We start from the raw sequence: 19,370 nt of genomic DNA on the forward strand, positions 1-19,370 counted from the left end.
GTGTTTTTGGTCTGCATTGTTTAAACTCTCATCTTTGTAAAATCAGTTGCTCTGTTGACAGTACATGTATCAATCGTTATACTGATGTTACTTGGCCCAGTTTAGAAGCAGCAGAAAAATATCAGTGTGAAACCTGTAACCTTAACAGTGTGTTAGTTCAGTTTAACCTCCGAAGACCCGAACTCTTTCATGGCATGCCTTTTTGATTTCTCTTTGCTCTTTGGGCTGATTGGGACCTGAAGAATGTAAAAAACAAACAATTAGCAGAATTTTTTATTTATTTTTTTAACCTGATTTTTGTTTCTGACAAAAATGAGATCCACATAAGAGGACATTTGTTTTAAATTTTGATAGAACAGTGGCAGCATAACGTCCTCGTAAGTGGATATCAGGCCCCTGTAGAGCAAAAACCCAGAATGTGATGTCCACATGTGGACGCTAGGTGCTAGGAGGTTAACTTAATTTTATACTTTTTATATAATTTTATAGCAACTGTTGTTTTAATGCTTTTTATTATAAAGGTAAAGATCAGACAGTATTACTGAAAGAACCCTAACCATCAAATGATGCGATGGTGGGGAAGAAGAACTCCCTTTAAACAGGAAGAAACCTCACAACAGGATCAGGGAGGGGGTGAGTGAAAGAGTAGGTTTTTATACCTTAAAAACAAAGCATGACTGACTCATTTTAATACAAGCATTTATTATACTGATAAAATGAATCCAAACAGTCATTTATGATGATCATTTCTCATGAAGCAAGCAGAAACGTTTTAAATGCTACAGTTTTACAGCAGAGGATACTGAGGGCTTTAAAGTTCACAGTTAATCAAAAAGAAACACTATGTACAAATAAAAAGGAGAAAATTTTCTCCTGTTTCTGAAAGGTGACCGTGCTGTCAAAATCATACAGGAATCTAAGAGTCGAGTACATAACCTGATGACCTCTGGTGAAAAGTACAGTACAAGGAGAAGAATGAAGGTCAAAGGAATATGACTTCCCTTCAGTTTCCATCTCGAAAGTCTGCTGCACTCATCTGAAAAGAAATAAGTAAAATTTGATTTAATTTTTTTATTTTTAATATAATTCCAAATCACAACAACAGTTCCCTCAAGGCGCTTTATATTGTAAGGTAAAGAACCTACAATATTACAGAGAAAACAGAAAAACACAAAACGTGCTGGCAGTTACAGGGTAACAGGGTTAGCAAGGAAGAAGAGCTTCATGCTTTTATTATCAATGTTCTCATTTCAACAAAATTGAGACAATTTAGGCCAAAATACATCTGGGAAATATTCTCAGCTACATGAAGAACAATGTGTCCTGTAGCCAGTGGTCTAAATCACACAGTACAGAGCTCAACATCACAGAGGCAGACTGGATTACGTGAAAAAATACAATACTGAGACCAAGCGCAGCTACCGACTCAAATAAAAATGAAAACAGTCAAAACTCATGTCAAAAAAGGGTCAGAAACCAGTTCAAAGTCATATCAGAAATTGGCATGTCAGAAGCCAGTCTAAAAACCAGTGGTGCAGTTTAGTTTACTGGTTAGCAGGCATGCATGCCTTATAGCTGAAAGCTTGGGTTTGGTCGACCAGCAATCCTTTGCTTCATCTTTCCTCGCACCCTCTCGCCTTCCGATCAAGTCTTGACTGCTAAACTGCCAAATAAATGTTAAAATCTTTAGAAACCCTTCCAAAATCATGCTGGACCCTAAACTTTGAAAATAAGAACGAGGAGGGCTGTCCAAATCATGGACCGTGTTGTCCTGTCAGATGGATTTTCTTTTAAAGAAGAAAAAAAAAAAAGGAAATAAACTTAATCTACCTGGGCGGCCCACACAAGTGAGGATGATGTACTAAACACTTGAGGGAGTTTAAACATTAGTATGGCAACATGCAGCAGGTGTGTCAAAGCTACACCGACTAAACTTTAACACACAGCAGCGCAACGCTGAAGCTGCATCTACCTGATGGTCAAAGTCTTCGAGATCCAGCAGATTGTTGGCCTGAAAGCAGACCTAGAAGACAGACAGAAACATTGTAGAGGGATAGACAACAGGAACAGCTGATGCAGTAAAGGGGGGCTGGAGCCTGTCCCAACACTAGAAACTGGTGTCCATAAAAGGAAGTCCCTTTTCAATGACATCATGCAGTGCCAAGAGGAAAAACAAAACAAAAACTGTTTCTCCAGGGGCAGAAGGTCATTTATACTGCCATGTTTTTAAAAAAAGAGACAAAGATTACTCAAAATGTCTCTCTTTTCATCTCTAAATGACATCAGAGTGTAAGGATTCAGCGCCAGCTGCTTTCAGACGCCATCAATAAGCTCCTTCATCATTTCTAACTGATGGCCAAGTGAGGGGAATCACTGCTGATGGGTTTTGGACAATTGTCCCCATTCAGAGCATGCAGAGCAAATTTCCATTAATTTGCATCTTTGCATAGACAGAAGACAACAGTAACATGTTTTAGGAGGTTTGATCTTCAGGTTCACCCTCCTGGTTGCACCAAACTTGATGGTCTTGCTGACAGGACCTCTCGGTTTTGTGGCGACCTCGTTCACCAAAAAGTAAGTACACACACACACACACACACACACACACACACACACACACACACACACACACACACACACACACGAATGGAAACAATGAAAGTGAAGATAAACCAGAATCAGTCCAAATCCTCGGGCTCCTGCTTGCCCGCTGCAATCTGCATACTGCCACAAGGTGGTGCTGAAAGGGCCATCCACACAGAGAGCAGCAAGGTGGTGACAAGAGAGTCAATGACAACCAGCAACTTCAAGTGATGATGGGTAAAACTGAGGATTTGAGGACACATGACCAATAAGCATGTGATATTAACTTGTCCGCCATTTTGTCATTGTGATGATGTAGGATCGAGCAAATAAAGTTCCACTCACACACGCTTACAGACCAGTTGTGAGAGAGAAATGAATTGTGATAGTTGGTGGGAAAATAATTGCTAAAGCCTCAGTTAAACGTACTGACAATTTGGTCCCTGACAACCACCTGTTGCTAGGGAAAAATGCGTATTGCCCATCCGATTGGCAAAGACCTCCTTGTGAGCAGTTGGACTTGTCTACAGACATTGCCCAACTGCTCAAGATCGTTTGCCTTCAAAATAAAAGCTCTGGCAAAGGGTGACAAAGAGTGTCTGTGAAGGTTCTTAGTCATCCAGGTCATCATAGTCTAAAGAGCTTGGAAAGAAAAGCATCTGGACTTAAAGCCACTTCATAAACGCATGGCACAACATAGAAGAACTTCCTCCACGGGACAAGACTCAGCTGTTCATCTGCATCTAAAGGACAAAGGTCGCTCTTTTAAGGATGCCAATGTTCACATTTTGGACAGAGAGGACAGATGGTTTGAAAAAGAGAGTGAAAGACGCCATCTATGTCCACTGTGAACGACTGTCTTTGAACAGAGGCGATGGTTTACAACGCCAACTGTCTGCCATCTATACGCCAGTTTTGAGATCCCTTCCCAGACACCTTAACGCCCACTCACACCCTGGGCCATCTGACCTCAGTAAATCACATGATAGGGTGGGGCTGGGCTTCACAAGGCGTACACCCGACACCTTGGCTGATTGTGACCCACACCGTTTTCACACCTTGGACTTTGTGATTCGATAGAGGATCAATTAGAACTGAAGAAGCTTCTTGGATAGGAGGTGAAACATCTTAACCTCCTAGGACCTGGTGTCCACATATGTGGACATCACATTTTGGGTTATTTAGACCAAAATACTCAATTTTGCTCTACAAGGGCCTGATATACACCTACGAGGACATTATACTGCTACTGTTCTGTCAAAATTTTAAACGAATATCCTCATATGTGGCTCTTATTTTTCTTAAAAACAAAAGGTAAAAAAAAAAAAATCTGGTAATTCTTTGTTTTTACATTCATCGGGCCCCAATATGCCCAAATATCAAAAAGAAATTAAAAATGCATGCTTTGGAAGAGTTCGGGTCCTAGGAGGTTAAAGGAAACTTAAACAAGTCCAGACGCTTTTATTTCCCAAGCACCCTAGGTTACAAAGATTGCAACTTTTACTTTGAAGGTGAACAGCCTTCATTTCTGGTTTGCGTTGTACTTTTTTGAAGTTTTACTACTGCTCGGCTAATACCAAATTTATAGTTTAAACAGTGCTGACTCACCACAGCGTCAATGTCTCTGGGGCTCACGTACTGCTCCAGAGCCTTGTAGTCGTCCGGAGACATCGGCATCATGTTGTCCTGTAGCCTGGACGGATGTCTGAACCACACGGACACAAACCATGATTACACGTTAAGTCTTTCTCTTTAGTCGTGATGCGTTTGTTTCTCTCTGCTTACACTTCTGAAACCGAAATGAGCTCCGTCTTCATGTAGCCAGTCTTGTCCGTGTCCTCAAACTCCATCGGTTCAGCAGCTGGAAGGTAAATGAAGCTTGGATGAAGGTCTGCAGAGTATCAGAGTATTTATGGGCGAAAACCAAACGTAACAGCAGCTCTTACCCTCTGATGGTTTGGGGTAGTACTTCCCAAAGGCCTTGTCTTTGGGTATGTTGGGGTAGAGGAAGCGAAGCGGGTTCTCTGGGATGTTTTCCGCTGCCATTACCTTGTAGGTGCGGATGATGTCGGGGAGCGAGACGGCGGAAAGCTCCTTCTTCGTGTACGGCTCCACGGAGTGGAAGACCGGCTTGTCTGCGTGGAAAAAGAGACCAAAGAGATTAAATCTGAGGACTAAACCTCCTTCAAACTTACTTCTTGCACAGGACATCAAGGCTATTGGTTCATGTGGTTTGATTTGAAGTCGTAGAGAAATCTCCCAAAATAAAAATGTCTCGTCAGCCACATCTTTAGAGACGTTTAATCATGAAAACCTTCAAAATTTCAAGTTTTGTGTTGTTGAAAGTGTAAATGAAGGTCAAATGAAGTGACTTTATTACCGTGGACGTCGTGTTCGATCCAGGTGAAGGTGATGGCTCCCTCTCGGCTGCTCTCGCTGAACCTGAGCAGGAAGGTGCCCGGACACTTGTCAGTCAGCAGAGCCTTCTCCCTCTCCTTACTGATGAATCCCATGATGCAGCTGCAGGAGGAGAAAACAAACAAACTCATGTTTACCGCTTAAATTCTCCCCCCACGGACTCTCGCAGCTTCACTAGAGCGCCACTCACCCATCGTTCCAGAGGGACAGCAGGTGTCTTTTGATCAGGTCCAGGATACCTTCAATCCACAACCAGAAAGGGAACGCCTTCTCGTTTGCGCTCTGCTGCTGGACGAATCACAAAGTCTGGTTCAGTGCACGATGAATAAAAGTGATTACAGGCGAATATTTGTTGGCTCAGATCACGAGGCAGCTGCTCCAGAGTCAAGGCTTTGGAGCAAGCTGCCTGAGGAGGCTGCAGCCATGGGAACGTGGCTCAAGCATCAGTTATACTCAACATTAAAACAATCTTTAAAAGCTTTATTTGGGAGTAAACTTAGGGCCAATAGAAAAGAAGCTGATGACAAAGATACCCACTTGTTAGATGGATATAGATGAAGACACTGATATAAATACACTATGTTGCCAAAAGTATTCACTCAGCCATCCAAATCTTAAAATTCGGGTGTTCCAGTCATTTCCATGGCCACGACTGGATAAAATCCACCACCTGTGCATGCAGACTGTTTCTACAAACATTTGGGTCGCTCTGAGGAGCTCAGTGAATGAATGACTGAATGAATCCAGCATGGTATCGTGACAGGATGCCACCTGTGCAACAAGTCCAGGCATGAAATTTCCTTACTACTAAATATTCCAGTCAGCTGTGGGATGCAGACTTTCTCCAAAGTCAATCACCAAAGACTGCCAATGTAAAGCGTCAGATGCAGTGGTGTAAAGCACTCCACCACTGGACTCTAGAGCAGTGGAAACGTGTTCTCTGGAGCGAAGAATCACAGTTTTCAGTCTAGACCAGGGGTCGGCAACCTGGTGTAGACGCAGCCCTTATACTGCGGCTCCGCGTGGTTTGGGAAAATAAATGACAAGTATTTAGCTGAAGTGTATTTTTTGTGTTAGTTCTTTTTAAACTTGTAGTTCTAAATTGGAAGATTATTGTGATATTGAAATATAAAAATAAAATTATATTTTATTATTTTTCGTCGCTCAAAATAGCGTCACACTCGCGGAAGCCGGTATACCCGCCGAAACGCCGTGCATTTCCCGAGACTTTCAACCCCTGGTAGGCTAATTATGGATCTTCAGATCCACATTATGTCAGCAGCTCCACCGTGAACTATGTTAAAAACAAACACCGCTCACGCCTCACAGATGACCGCTTACAGTCCCGCGCAAAGATGAAAGTCACTTCACTGTGCGCAGAGGTTCAGCAGCAGAAGTTCCATTGTAAACATACCACGGCAGACCTGACGATATTTGCATGAACATGCTTTTCAGCATCTCTTTATTGACCACTTTTCACACACGGTTGCTGTACGTATACAGCCGGCTGTAGCTTTTCAGCTCACAGCCCGACACACACCAACACAACAGCATAGAGAGCACAGACGTTAAGGCGGCGAGGCGTGATTGCGGGTGCCGCTCAGGTGCGTCCGCCTCCTCACATGCAGCGGCACTGCAGACCACGCCCCGCCACACACATTTACCAGGTAAAATAAATATAAGTAAATAAATAAATATTTATGCAAATATTTATTTTTCATTTTTTAGTAAATAGCCTGCATTTATATAGTGCTTTACTAGTCCCTAAGGACCCCAAAGTGCTTTACACTACATTCAGTCATCCACACATTCACACACTGGTGATGGCAGCTACATTGTAGCCACAGCGCACTGACAGAGGCGAGGCTGCCGGACACTGGCGCCCTCTGACCACCACCAGTAGGCAACGGGTGAAGTGTCTTGCCCAAGGACACCACGACCGAGATTGTCGGAGCCGGGGCTCGAACCGGCAACTCTTGAGCCACAATCGCCCCGTTGCATAGTAGCGTAGTGCTTTTTTCCAATTATTTTTTAAAATTCAGGTCAAGGCTCTGCTACGCTCCAAAAGCCCAAAGGCGATATAAGGGTGGCACACAACAGTTTTTCTTTGCTACATGGATCGTTTTCCTTTGGTTATATTTCTTTAAGAGTTCAAAATGTGTTCATTACATAAATAAAATGTAATTTTCTCTGTAGCACTTCATGGATTTCATAAGCAACACACCTTAGTTGTTCACACAAAGCATAAAGGTAAAAAACAATACATACAGTGTTATCTTCATTTTAGATGTCAAAAAGTATTTGTGGCTCGCAGTGTTTTCCTTTGCGTGGAAACCGGGTCCAAATGGCTCTTTGGGTGTTAAAGGTTGCTGACCCCTGGTCTAGACGGTACTTGTCTGACTGCATTGTGCAAAGTGTAAAGTTTGTTGGAGCGGTTATTATGATGTGGGTTGTTTTTCAGGAGTTGGGCTCAGGCCCTTAGTTCCAGTGAAAGGAACATAGAGGGTTCAGCATATCAAGACATGTTGGACAATATCATGTTCTCAGCTTTGAACAGTTTGCGGATGGTCCCTTCCTGGTACAACATGACTGTTCACCAGTGCACAGAGTAAAGTCAATGAAGACATCGATGAGTGAGCTTGGTGTGGAAGAACTTGACTGGCCTGCACAGAGTCCTGTCCTCAAATCAACAGTGTGACCTCACAAATGTGCTTCTGGAAGAATGGTAAAAAATTCCTCAAAACACTCCTAAACCTATGGAAAGCCTTCCCAGAAGAGCTGAAGCTGTTATAGCTGCAAAGGGCCAACATCATATCAAACCTTATGGATTAAGAATGGGACGTCACTCAAGTTGATGTGTGTGTGTGAAGGCAGGCGAGTGAGTACTTTTGGCAGTACAGTGTATCAAACAGTCTTTACGGACTTTGTTTTTATTTGTAACTATTTACATCAACACCTCCATAATTGCATTTTTTTTTTAAGTTTTAACCTTTGTGATTGTTACGTTGCCCTCTGAGTCTCCTGGTTTTGAATATAAATGAAATCATTATCAGCTGGATAAATGAGGCTTATCAGACTATGGCTCACCTTGCAGAACTTGGTCCAGGGGATGAGTCCCTCCGGGTTCCTCTGAGCTTTGGTTCCTTCACAGAAAAACAACCAGGTACAAACATCTGCAGGTTATTCATGTGTGCTGCAGGTAGAAGTTTATTAGCACAGCAGTGACAGTCGGCCATTTGTTGACTTTGAGCCATTCGTTTTGGTCTGCAGCTTTCTGAGCCTCAGATCGTCTTATATTTCATCAGTAGTAAAGAAACGACAGATTGAGGGTTAAGATCTTTAGTTATAGTTAAGGTTTAAGCCTGTTATGAATAAAACAGAGACTTTAAAAGATATTTAGTGGCCTTGAATTTTCTTAAAACATTACCACATGTTATTTTTGTGCGTCTCACCGAGCAGTTTATCAGCGAGCATGTTGAGCTGCTCCTGGTTCAGGCCTCGCTTGGTGACGGAGGAGAACTGCCAGCTGAGCACCTCGGAGAGCTGAGACCACTTCGCCGCAGGAGGGGAGAGGAAGAACTTCAGGTTCTGGAAAATATGACAGTTGGAGATTGGTAAGAGACAAAAGCGAGGGTACGTGGAGGTGCTAGGAGCGGACTGAAATCAAAGCGTGTTCTCACTTTGGGCTCCGTGGTCAGCATGTTGTACCAGAGGATGGAGGCCCAGCCGCTGGGTAGCTGGCAGACGTTGGAGATGACGACCACGGGCAGAGAAATGGCCTAGAAATAAATAAAACGACAGCAGGAAGCAGCAGGGTTTAATCTCCTCTATCAACTCCAGTTTAATTCTGAGCATGAACAAAGGGCGGGTCTCACCTCAAGTTTGATGTCGAGTCCGGACTGGTTGAGCTGCAGCTCCGACTCAAAGCTGAGCGAGTGGAGCTCCTCGGTGACGATCAGAGGACCCTGAACACCCAGAGACACACTCAGCTTACCCAAAACACACAACACCCTTCCCCAAGCCTCTGCAGGAAGCATGCAACGTTCCTGTAAATAAACTTCACTCCACATCACCAATCTACACGTAAAACCACATCAAATGTAGTTTACAATCTTTCTCCAACAAAACAAACTATGTGTCCATATCTGTCCTTACGTCACATTTACAGAGGTTACATATAAAGTAGAACAAGGTTCCCCATATAGCTATGTAAGCTGTAATGCGGGACAATGAATTCTTTTCTTTTTCTAGTGTGCATTACATATAAAATGATTTTTTAGGCCACTGTTAGTTCTATAAAATCCCTTCAGTTTTTTCTAAAGAACTTTTATTTTGAAGCTTTCGCACTAACATGCCGTGGGAAGCTGAAACGGTGATTTTCATGTGACACTCGGCCTGGACAGAATTACTAATTTAATGGTTATATTCCACCACACAAGAGAATAAGCGCAGAGAAGGAGGGCGCGCTCCTACAGCTAAAGAAGAGGAAGAAAAAACATCCAGGTAGACGAGTCTGTTGCATATTGAAGGCCTCTATGATGACTGTAAAACAGCCAGTATGTGACCTGCAGTCTCAAACACACAGAGCAGGTTTGTGTATTATATGGAATAAAGTTTTAAAGGCTCTTACGTCATTTGTTCTGTTTCCAGGTCCTTTCTGTTCTTTGAGTTGCTGTATGGAGATTAAGTTGGAAAGGCATCACTATTAGGGTGTCTAAGAAATCTCCCTAAATAATAAAAACAATATATAACCAGTGGAAGGGAATACTGTGGGTTTAATACTAAGACACTGATTTTACCAAATGTCTGAACTCTGCTGCCAGACTGCCGTTGGACTCCTCCATGTTCATGACTTTGGTGTTTGTCCCCAAAATGTTAAACCTCCTGAACCTGATTCAAAGATGATCAATGGAAAGCTATTAATCAGCTGCGTTACTGAATAACACGTTATATATTTCAATGTGTATGACTACATTTCAGACGTACCCTTTCTTCTCTGTAACATCCCTGAGGAGAAAAAAAAAAGTGTTACATATTTGGAAACATGCAGCATGATGATTCAAAGCGGCAAAAGCAAAGGTGAGAATTTGCTTACTTATCAAACAGGGCCTTGACTTTGAGCTGGTAGTTAAACTCTTGCAGTTTCACCAGAAACCTGAACCGAAAGGAAACGAGACTGAAACAGGAAGCTGACGCTCACCAACAGATAAACATCACCTGACGCAATTTCTGCGTTTTCATTTCATTTGGGTACAAAACAAAGAAGGAAAAATTCTTATTTTATTTATTTTGTGGGATGAAGAACCCTCTCTTAACAGGAAGAACCCTCCAGCAGAGCCAGGCTCAGGGATGTATAGATAGTATGGATACCAATGTTGGTATCAGTATTGGATCAATACCAAGCATGACAGGACCAAGAGTGGTAATAAACTGGTTCTGTTTTATTTATTTTTTTAGAAATTATATAAATGAGAAATTATATGAATTATTATATAACTTATATAAATGTAAAAATGATTTAGTGGTCAGGGCAGAAAGACACGTAAACACTTCACATTTAACTTCTTACCGAAGTTTCACCGTAAACTGGACGCCTGTTTTCAACACCAGTGGTCTCTGTGGGTGGGTGGGCATGCAAGGCTGCCTCTCTACAACTAGAGAGCTTCACACAGATCAGAATCCAGGTTAACAGCCAATAATAACAACACTCAGCAATAATAATGATAATAATAATAATGATAACAATAAAGAGTGAAGGGTTTCATACTTGGACAGCAGGTTTTTGAGGAGCTCCAGAGCTCGGCCTTCCAAGTAAGCCTTCTTCACTGTGATGGGGTCGTTCTCATAAGTGAACTTCTGCTCCAGCTCCTGCAGCTTCTTCAGGTGCTGACGGACCTGCTGCAGACTCTCCGCTACTGCCGTGAACCTGCAGGAGGGCGAGGACAGAAGATCAGATAACACACCAGATGAAGCACCCAGTCGACCGAAGAACTGTTCATGAACTGTACCCTGGATTACTTTTGGTTCTCCATTTACTTTCAGTCATTTATCTCCTCCATTTAGGATTTTTCCATATCGTTTAGTGACCACTTTCATCTGTTTATCTACCATGTTACGTCTTTTATCAAACTATTTTAACATCTTATTAAACCCCTTTAACCTTTCTTCTCAAACAGGTTCACATCCTCGCAGGTGTTTAATCAAAATGAACTGATGAAAAAAAACTGATGGAAAAATTACGATGAGGAAGGTGAGGGAAATATTAAATATAGGTGGAAGAATGAAAAAGACACTAAGATTGATGGCTAAGCAGAAGAGGAAGTGAAGAAAGAGGCGATTAAAGAGGAAGAGATGGGATGGAGAGGGCGGCTCACCAGTTCTGCAGCTGGTCCACGCAGGCGTTGGGCGGGCCACCGATGCAGGCGATCTTCTGACGCTGCTTCCAGTCGGGCAGCTCCTCGGAGATCAACTCTGCCAGCAGGGCCTGAGTGACGTTCAGCAGCTCGTTCAGCCCGAGCACAGCATCCTAAAAAAATCAAAACAAAAAAACCCACACCCAAGAGTCCATCGCATCAGTCACATCAAATGTCCTGTTATGGCGTTTAAAACTCCTCAGAAAGAAAAAGTTTATAAGATCAAAATGACTTTATTGTTACAGCCCAGTGACCTCAAAGGGATTATATGTTAGTCGTGTTTCTCGTCACCTGACGCTTGGCTTTCAGCTCAAAGCACATCCTCCCGACTGTCATCTTCTCCTTCTCCAGGTCCTTCACCGTCATGCCGTTCATTTCATTCTCTGTGGAGGAAGAAGGAAAAAAAATGCACACAATTAAAACTTGGAAGCAACATAGATTGAATTTTAAATGAACTTTTAAGAGCATTTAATATATGTCAGTTTGGAAAAGGCCTTTCACTCTGTAATTTTACCAACACGAGCTACTTTGTTCCAATTTTTTAAGATCAGATCACCGCATTTGGCAACAAGTGCGCTTTAGCTCAAAACCTCAAAACTCCGTCAGCTCTCTGAAATTATTTCTCTGCCTCCATAACTCAAATTGCCCCTTGACATGTTGATCTTCACTGTATTACCAAAAGTACTTCCTCAGCCATCCAAATCACTGCAATCACATTTTGGGGTTTGGCTCTACAGCTGAGCCTGGACGATTTCCTCACCTCTGTTCTTCAGTGTGTTGACTTTGAAGTCATACTCGTCCTGCAGGTCTTCTACGTTCTTAATGTTCTGATCCACCACCTGATAGTCAAAGAGCCCATTAGAGATTTTCCAGCAGAGCCGGGCCAACCTCGAGCTGGGACCTACACGCTGCGTAATAGTTTTACCTGGACTATGTGCTTCATCTCTTTCACTTTGTTGTCCAGCTTCTGTTTCTCCACCACCATGGCCGACACTGCCCCATCAGTCTCATCCTACCGAAACAGAGGTCACACATTTTAACGTCTCTGAAACAGAAACAGGTTTAGACTCTTCGGTACCTTGAAAAGTGAAACTGAATTCAGGTATTAATTTAGACATAGAGGTTAAAGTTCTGCTAAACAACGAAATCAGATCAAGATTACACCCACTCCAAGTGTCTCAATCTTAAGACAAAATCCGCTCTCCTTAGCTAACATTAAGCATCATTATCACAGAGTATATCGTAGTTTTGATAGCAAAACTGCATCAGTCTTAATGTATGTGGTGTAGATGAACAGAAACCCGTGCTGCTACCCTCATGTTTAATCAGATTTCTAGATAAGGCATTTAAAAGTAAAAACAAAGAAGAGGGAAGAAAACAGAATCGCAAAACATGCTAAATAAAGAAGGAACACTTGCTGTAGTTTTAAGGTGTTCAGACTTTTCGGGTATTTGACAAGTGTTCTGACTTGTAGACGTTTCACTTGGGTCATAGTTTTGTCCACTGATCTGTCTGCAGAGGAGCAAATTTTAGCCAGTTTCTCATCAGGGCCAAAAACATCACTCTGGGATCAATGAGGATATCACAGGCAAGTATTTCCTTTTCCAGGCATGTCCCACCGGGAGAGGCCCCAGGGCAGACCCAGGACACAGCTGGCATGCCTTGGTGTTCCTCCAGATAAGTGGAGGAGGTTGGTGGGGATGGCTTGGGAGAGGGAGGCCTGGGCATCTCTGCTTGGGCTGCTGCCCCCGTGACCTGGCTCCGGATAAGCGGAAGAAGATAGATGGATGGACAGATGGTATTTCCTTTTAAATTAAAAGTAATTTATCCCACAAGCGTTGCAGTTTTATACATGAAAAAAAATAGGTATAAGGGGTGTAATGAAGTAGATCCTTTCCAATTCTTTCTATCTTTTAGATCTAGTAGAAGGTTGCTTTAATCTTCTGATTACGGCTTGTGGCTGTGAAATAGAAATTTCTGTGTTTGAGTGGAAAGATAACATGCAGATGAAAAATTACTGGGAAAAAAAACAAAAAAAGGATGATTTATTTTTTTACTCTGTGAGAGTAAAAGAATATAAACAGCATGAAGGTGAAATGGTTTTTACAGCTTTATTTAATGCACTAAAGTTATAGTACATAAGAAAAAAGCTGATTCTGAGGTTGTTTCTGTTGGTTTTTCATTTTGAAGAATGAGAACTCAGTCCCTGTGTGCATATTGGGCTTTGATTCATAGAGCATGCAGACGTGTACGCACCATGCATCAGCATGATTTTGGAGCATTCAAGCAGCCATTAAGTTGGAAAAGTAATACAATTCTTATCATTTGTTCAGCTATTTTTGTCTTGAAAGCATCTTTTCTCTTGCTTTAAGTTGCATCTGGTAGGATTTACGATGGTCTACCTGCACCAGAAGCTGGCTGTAATCCACCTATAAGCTGTTTGAATCCTGAACACTCGTCTATAATTTAAACCCCAGATGTGTGAGCCTAAAAGTAAATGTGTATTTAAAGCCAGAGTCTGATTAACGGAAGGATTTAGATCTGTCGGGTGTTATTCTGCTGTCATAGTTATGTTCTAACAACGAAACCGAGCTGCAGCTTTTACCTCTGTGCTCTTTGCAATCTCCAGTATCTTCAGCTCCTCCTTCAGGTTTCTGGAGATGATCATGGCCATGTGGACGGGATCTTCCTGGAAGCGATCCTGGAGAGAGAACCGCTCGTACTTTTAGTTACATAAAGGAATTTAACCTGCCTCACACAGAAGTATTTCGAATCCAGGGTCGGACCTGCAAGTTCCTCTTGATCTTGCGAATGTTGTGCTGCAGCAGGAAGTTGTTCTCCAGAGCGAAGCGGCTGTGTTGGTCGTCCAGCTGAGCGAGAAGGTCGTGGAAACGAACCGTGGCCAGAGAGTCCTGCATGGCCACCGTGTCCCTGAGGAGACCACAGTAAGTCTTTGAGTAGCATGAACAGAAGACGCTCAGTTTGGGGTTAACCTTGAAAGGGTTACAAATTGGTTTTCAGCAAATGCTGTGCTTCAACAAAACCTTTATCCAAATATTGAGAAGTCCATGATTATCAGTCTCATTAGCTCAAACACTTTTGCTTTGGTCTGATAAAAATCTAGCAATGGAACAGTTAATGAACAGATGCTGAAATGATGATGAAGGACAGGTATTTCTGCACTTTTACAACCAGGATTTTATGGGCTGTGAGGACTTTTTCCCCCACATGTAATTAAATTTTTGCAGCTGAACCAAAACTCTCAATATGCGCAAAGATATCCCTGCATTGTGGATACAATGTCATGAAGCTTTCCATATCCTTGGTGACCCTGTTGTTTTCCAGTGCAGGACCATAGATCCAGATCCACGTCCACAAGTGTGAGCTCGCTTCTGTTTGGTCTACGATGTCGATACAAATGCACCTACAGTTTTCTTTTCCATCAGGACATCCAGTTTAACCTTTGCTTTGATTTACTTTGCAACCTTTGATTTTCTTGTTTTAGTGTTAGTTATTCCTCTTTTTATTGTATGGAGGGGATATGCCAGATAAAAAAAATTCAGGTAAATCAGTACAGGTATTACAATAAAAACAACTTTTTAATGGTTCAAACGAGTCGATGAGAAACGTTTGCCAAAAAAAAAAAAAAAAAAAGACGCTGCCCTTTATTCGGACTTCTTACCAGTCGATGCTTTCGATCCACTTGCTCAGGTACTGACGGATGTCCATGGGGAACGAGTCATCGTACAGCTGATCCACCTGCTCCAGGTACTTGCTGTCCAGCATCTGAAGCTGGCCCCACTGCGCCATCTTCTGGTGAATGAAAGCAGCTCTGTCAGGACATTTTTTGCACGATGTGGCACAGTCTACGCAAAAGACGGGAGAGTCTAAAAGCTGCATTCTTACTAATGACCAGCAGTGAGATAGCCTCTTCCCTATGGGCTCAAAATGTGGTCATAAATATTTTGTACTTGTAAAAAAGATTTGTGTGTGTAAAAAAGATTTGTGTGTGGACTTAGCCAAAAAAAACCTGCAAGTTACAACTACGAATTTTGACCCTATTTTTCTTCCTTTCATCTGATTGGTGAATGTCATGTCAATCACAAATGTAACAATCCAATCAGAATTTGTGATTGACATGACGTTGACCAATCAGCTTAAAGGAAGAAAAATAGGGTCAAAATTCATACTTGTAACTTGCAGGGGTTTTTTTGGGCTAAGTCCACACACAAATCTTTTTTACACACACAAATCTTTTTTACGCATGCACAAATTTTTTTTTTTTTACACATACAAATCTTTTTTACAAGTACAAAATATTTATGACCACATTTTGAGCCCATACTTCCCCTGCTCAGCGATGCCAATAAAATAAACTCTCTTGGTGCGTTTTTTCACTAAAATCTGTATTTTCACATCTTGCTAATTAAACATGAACTTAATTTTATTGCTTTTTATCTGTGTTAGCGTCAGAAATAAGAGGTAATCAGTGCCACTCAGTTTCAAAACAACAGGTAGGTGATGGCCAAATTGCTCAGCTTCATCATTTTCCTAAAAAGCACAAAAGGTGGCTACATATATACAGGCTTTTCTACCGAGCATCAGGCAAGATTATTCACCATTTTAGTTTCACAGATAAGAAATGTTAAAGCATTTTTTCTGTCATACATATCCTGTTTCGTGGTGGATGTTCATGCACCAGAGCCTCAAATAATGAGGACAGTGTATGTGCGAGTAATCGCTCTAGCCTCAGACTGCTCTAAATACTCAGTTTCAAAAATTCCTTTTCCTACTCTTTGATCTTTATGATGTCATGGAGGGCACATATTTCTAACATGTGCAACAAAAGTCTTGATAGTGAGGGGCAGCCAATCAGAGCTGCTTAAAGTCAGCTTAAAAGTGAAGGAGCTAAAACAGCTTAGACAGAGAATGAACTGGAGACCAAGTATGAGATAAATAAAAATGGTAAATGGCCTGTATTTGTATAGCACTTTTCTAGTCCCTAAGAACCCCAAAGCACTTTACACAACCTGTCATCCACCCATTCACACACACATTCACACGCTGGTGATGGCAAGCTACATTGTAGCCACCCTGGGGCGCACTGACAGAGGTGAGGCTGCCGGACACTGGCGCCACCGGGCCCTCTGACCACCACCAGTAGGTAACGGGTGAAGTGTCTTGCCCAAGGACACAACGACCGAGACTGTCGGAGCCGGGGCTCGAACCGGCAACCTTCCGATTACAAGGCGAACTCCCAACTCTTGAGCCACGATCGCCGCCATATAATATTATTATTATTATTATTCTAATCTGGGAATCATGCAAAGCTACTCTAGCAGAGTCCAGGAGTGAAAATATGGAGCTGGAAATAAGCAGAAAAAGTCTGATTTTATATACTTTTTCACTGGTGTGTCATCAAAGACTGAAGAAAACCCTAGCTGGGTTATTAAACGCCCACAAAAGCAGATCATGTGTGTAAATTTATCGACATGTATGTCACATTTCTGTCTGCAGTCTTCCGCTGTAGACACACAACAGTTAATAAAAACATACAGAATCTATTATCATGAGGCTGTGAGATAAAAGTGGCAGAAATCTGAGACTTTTTAAAAAACCCTTTAAAGGGAATTTACGCTTTTTGAGAATTCGCTAGACGTGGATACTTAGTTAAAGTTTATATACAGTGTAGAAGTGTATAATAATCCTGAATAAATAAAGGAAACATTTTTTAGTCATTTGTTCTGAGCTTGGTTTTCTAAGAACTCATCTTAAATCCATAAATATATGAGGATAATTCAATAATTTGAAGATCTAATTGAAAATATTTTTTTATTTCTGACTCTCCTTGCATCACTGTGGACAGAAGACAAAGGTCAGGAAGCTCCAAAACATTTTTCTCACTACAGAAAACCAGCTGCTTGTTTACAGTGTGAGAAATTGTGAAATGATAAGTGCTGACTCGAGGATTGTCGCGGGCTGCCACCCGCCTCCTTCCTGGCTCAGTTGTGCTCTGACTTAAGATCAGAAAGTAAAAACAAAAAAAGATGTGTGTGATGATGTAAAGGAACATCCAACACTGATTTCTGTTAAAAGTAGCTGGATTTCATAGACACTGAAGCTCAAACTGTAATTAGCTGCACAGATTAATTCCCATATTGTAAAACAGGATTGTTTGACAGCTAAAGAAGAGACAAATTAACATTTTGTTGTTGTTGTTTTTTTTAAATCAAACGCAATCTTATCTGTATTTATCTTGTTCCAAGTGGCTAAACCTGAATGTAGGAGGCGTCTAAGGTCAGCTTAGGTTTCAATTTCCCCACAAATGCGACTCTGCCTCCAGCATCAGTTAAAAAATATATCATTAAGAGTATTTAAACGTATGTGTATCTATATATATATGACCTAATTCCACATTCATGAGACGATCATAGCCAATAAATCCATTTCACAGCTTTAATTTTTAATCTTTCTGGCTCCCCAAGTCACTTAAGGCAGCCCTGTGGTCCTTTCCAGCTCTCCTCAGCCAAACTCTAATCGGTAATGTGTCTTTTTTAAGATTCAAGCAGAGCCCCTTATTTTAACGTCTAACAATACAAGACTCAATAGATTATCTATATGTTGGTGCCTCACCTGAGAGATCGGCATATACAATAATTTATCTGGTGTTACACATCGACTAAGATCCCGACTTTTACACGGGGTTGACAGGTAATTATTTACGTTTCGGACCCCTAATGGTTGGAGGTATGGACGTAAGCGTGTAAAAAGTTAAGAGTTGATTTAAATAACGGCTACGGACAGATACACAAATATTAACACATACACAGAGGAACGCTTATATCCCGTAAACTGCCATCAAGTGTTTGCAGGAGTCGTTTTTTTTTAGCATTACCGATTAGCAAGTTTAAGTGCTCTCCTAGCACGGCTTGCTGTGTAAAAGGGTCACAGATGCGATTAATATAAAACAACGTCACCTTTTGAACATGTAAGTCATGTAACTTACCTTTAATGTAAAGGTAACGTGAACAAGCTTCCACGGGAAGTAAGTTGTGTTTCCGAAAACGCTTGAGTCCCTAACAGCTCTCCTACCTTTTTTTCTACTCCAGTGGCGCAGCTTACTTTACGGAACACTATCAGCCAATCACCGCACACCATTTACGACAAGCCCCCGCCCTTTTCCACGAGACAGCCAATCACAAAGAGGGAAAAACGGCTGTTGTTGACAGCTACCAAGCATGCCTGAAAAAAAATACACAGGAGTTTTTTTGTTTAAAGCTGCCCCTGTAAGTATAACATCAAGAGTCAAGATGTATTTTGTCATTGTACAAAGTCAAAGAGAACGACACTGTACATAAAATGTATTTTTAATTGAGTTTAAAGCAACATGACGCAGGCTTTTCGGAGGGAGAAAGTCAGTACAGAGAAGAGCCAAGAGTGACCACGTGTTTTCAGAGAAAGCGAAAGCTGCAAGGACGCCTACAACTCTGAAACTGAAACTTAACTTAAAAATTATGTTTGATCGTTGACATGTGAAAAAAATTCTGGAACAAGAAAGTAATAACTGAAAATAAAAGACGTATTTAAAAAACATAACAAAAAAACTAAACTTTAAAAAAAAATCTTATTGTAGTCTAAATATCAAAAGTTATAATCTTGTACCGACAACAAAAAGGTGCTAATCACCGGTTTTAAAACGTAAATATTTCACTAATATTTATTCTTTGTAGTTCTTATATTTTACAAAGTTGAAAACTTCAATGGAGAACAAAAGTCTTGCCCCAGCCCACATTTCTTCCAAGAAGTCAGAATTTCCTGTAATTTTCTAAGTGGTTTTGAGCAGTATTTCCCCAGGCTTTCCAAGGACCTCTCAAAGTTTTTCTTTGGGCATTAGCTACATTTCCACTTCACTTAAGTCTTTCAGAGGAAAAAAGGAAGTGGTAGATGCATCTGGAC

The 19,370-nt window shown here is 41.5% G+C and overlaps 1 protein-coding gene across 4 annotated transcripts; it reads right to left on the reverse strand.

Moving 5' to 3' along the window:
• Positions 1 to 690: 690 nt before the first annotated feature.
• LOC308393554 (signal transducer and activator of transcription 1-alpha/beta-like) lies at positions 691 to 18,530 on the reverse strand. 4 transcript variants are annotated; one of them, XM_080877415.1, is made up of 25 exons: positions 18,421 to 18,517; positions 15,097 to 15,224; positions 14,201 to 14,345; positions 14,020 to 14,115; positions 12,340 to 12,426; positions 12,175 to 12,253; positions 11,706 to 11,797; positions 11,376 to 11,527; positions 10,769 to 10,927; positions 10,571 to 10,663; positions 10,097 to 10,156; positions 9,988 to 10,008; positions 9,801 to 9,891; positions 9,632 to 9,673; positions 8,877 to 8,966; positions 8,682 to 8,780; positions 8,454 to 8,589; positions 8,089 to 8,144; positions 5,192 to 5,289; positions 4,964 to 5,103; positions 4,530 to 4,718; positions 4,369 to 4,444; positions 4,192 to 4,288; positions 1,973 to 2,023; positions 691 to 1,036 (listed from the first exon to the last, which is right to left on the reverse strand). In XM_080877415.1, exons 2-25 carry the CDS (start codon positions 15,222 to 15,224, stop codon positions 1,004 to 1,006), a joined length of 2,310 nt encoding a protein of 769 aa, XP_080733541.1. In that variant the 5' UTR covers positions 18,421 to 18,517; the 3' UTR covers positions 691 to 1,003. The 4 variants fall into 4 exon arrangements, with proteins under 4 accessions (XP_080733541.1, XP_080733542.1, XP_080733540.1 ...); XM_080877416.1 differs by having other exon boundaries at positions 692 to 1,036; positions 5,192 to 5,286; positions 15,097 to 15,227; positions 18,421 to 18,530; XM_080877414.1 differs by having other exon boundaries at positions 692 to 1,036; positions 15,097 to 15,227; positions 18,421 to 18,530.
• Between the last annotated feature and the right edge of the window lie 840 nt (positions 18,531 to 19,370).

This window comes from Rhamphochromis sp. 'chilingali' (assembly GCF_963969265.1).
Source record: "Rhamphochromis sp. 'chilingali' genome assembly, chromosome: 3".
Taxonomy (NCBI): Eukaryota; Metazoa; Chordata; class Actinopteri; order Cichliformes; family Cichlidae; genus Rhamphochromis; species Rhamphochromis sp. 'chilingali'.

Excerpts from the sequence above, each read along its gene's own strand:
- LOC308393554 (XM_080877415.1), bottom strand. The coding sequence starts at position 15,224 with ATGGCGCAGTGGGGCCAGCTTCAGATGCTGGACAGCAAGTACCTGGAG. Across the intron at positions 9,892-9,987 it reads GATGTTACAGAGAAGAAAGG|GTTCAGGAGGTTTAACATTT; the intron begins GTACGTCTGAAA and ends TCTTTGAATCAG. Across the intron at positions 8,145-8,453 it reads GCTCGCTGATAAACTGCTCG|GAACCAAAGCTCAGAGGAAC; the intron begins GTGAGACGCACA and ends TTTTCTGTGAAG.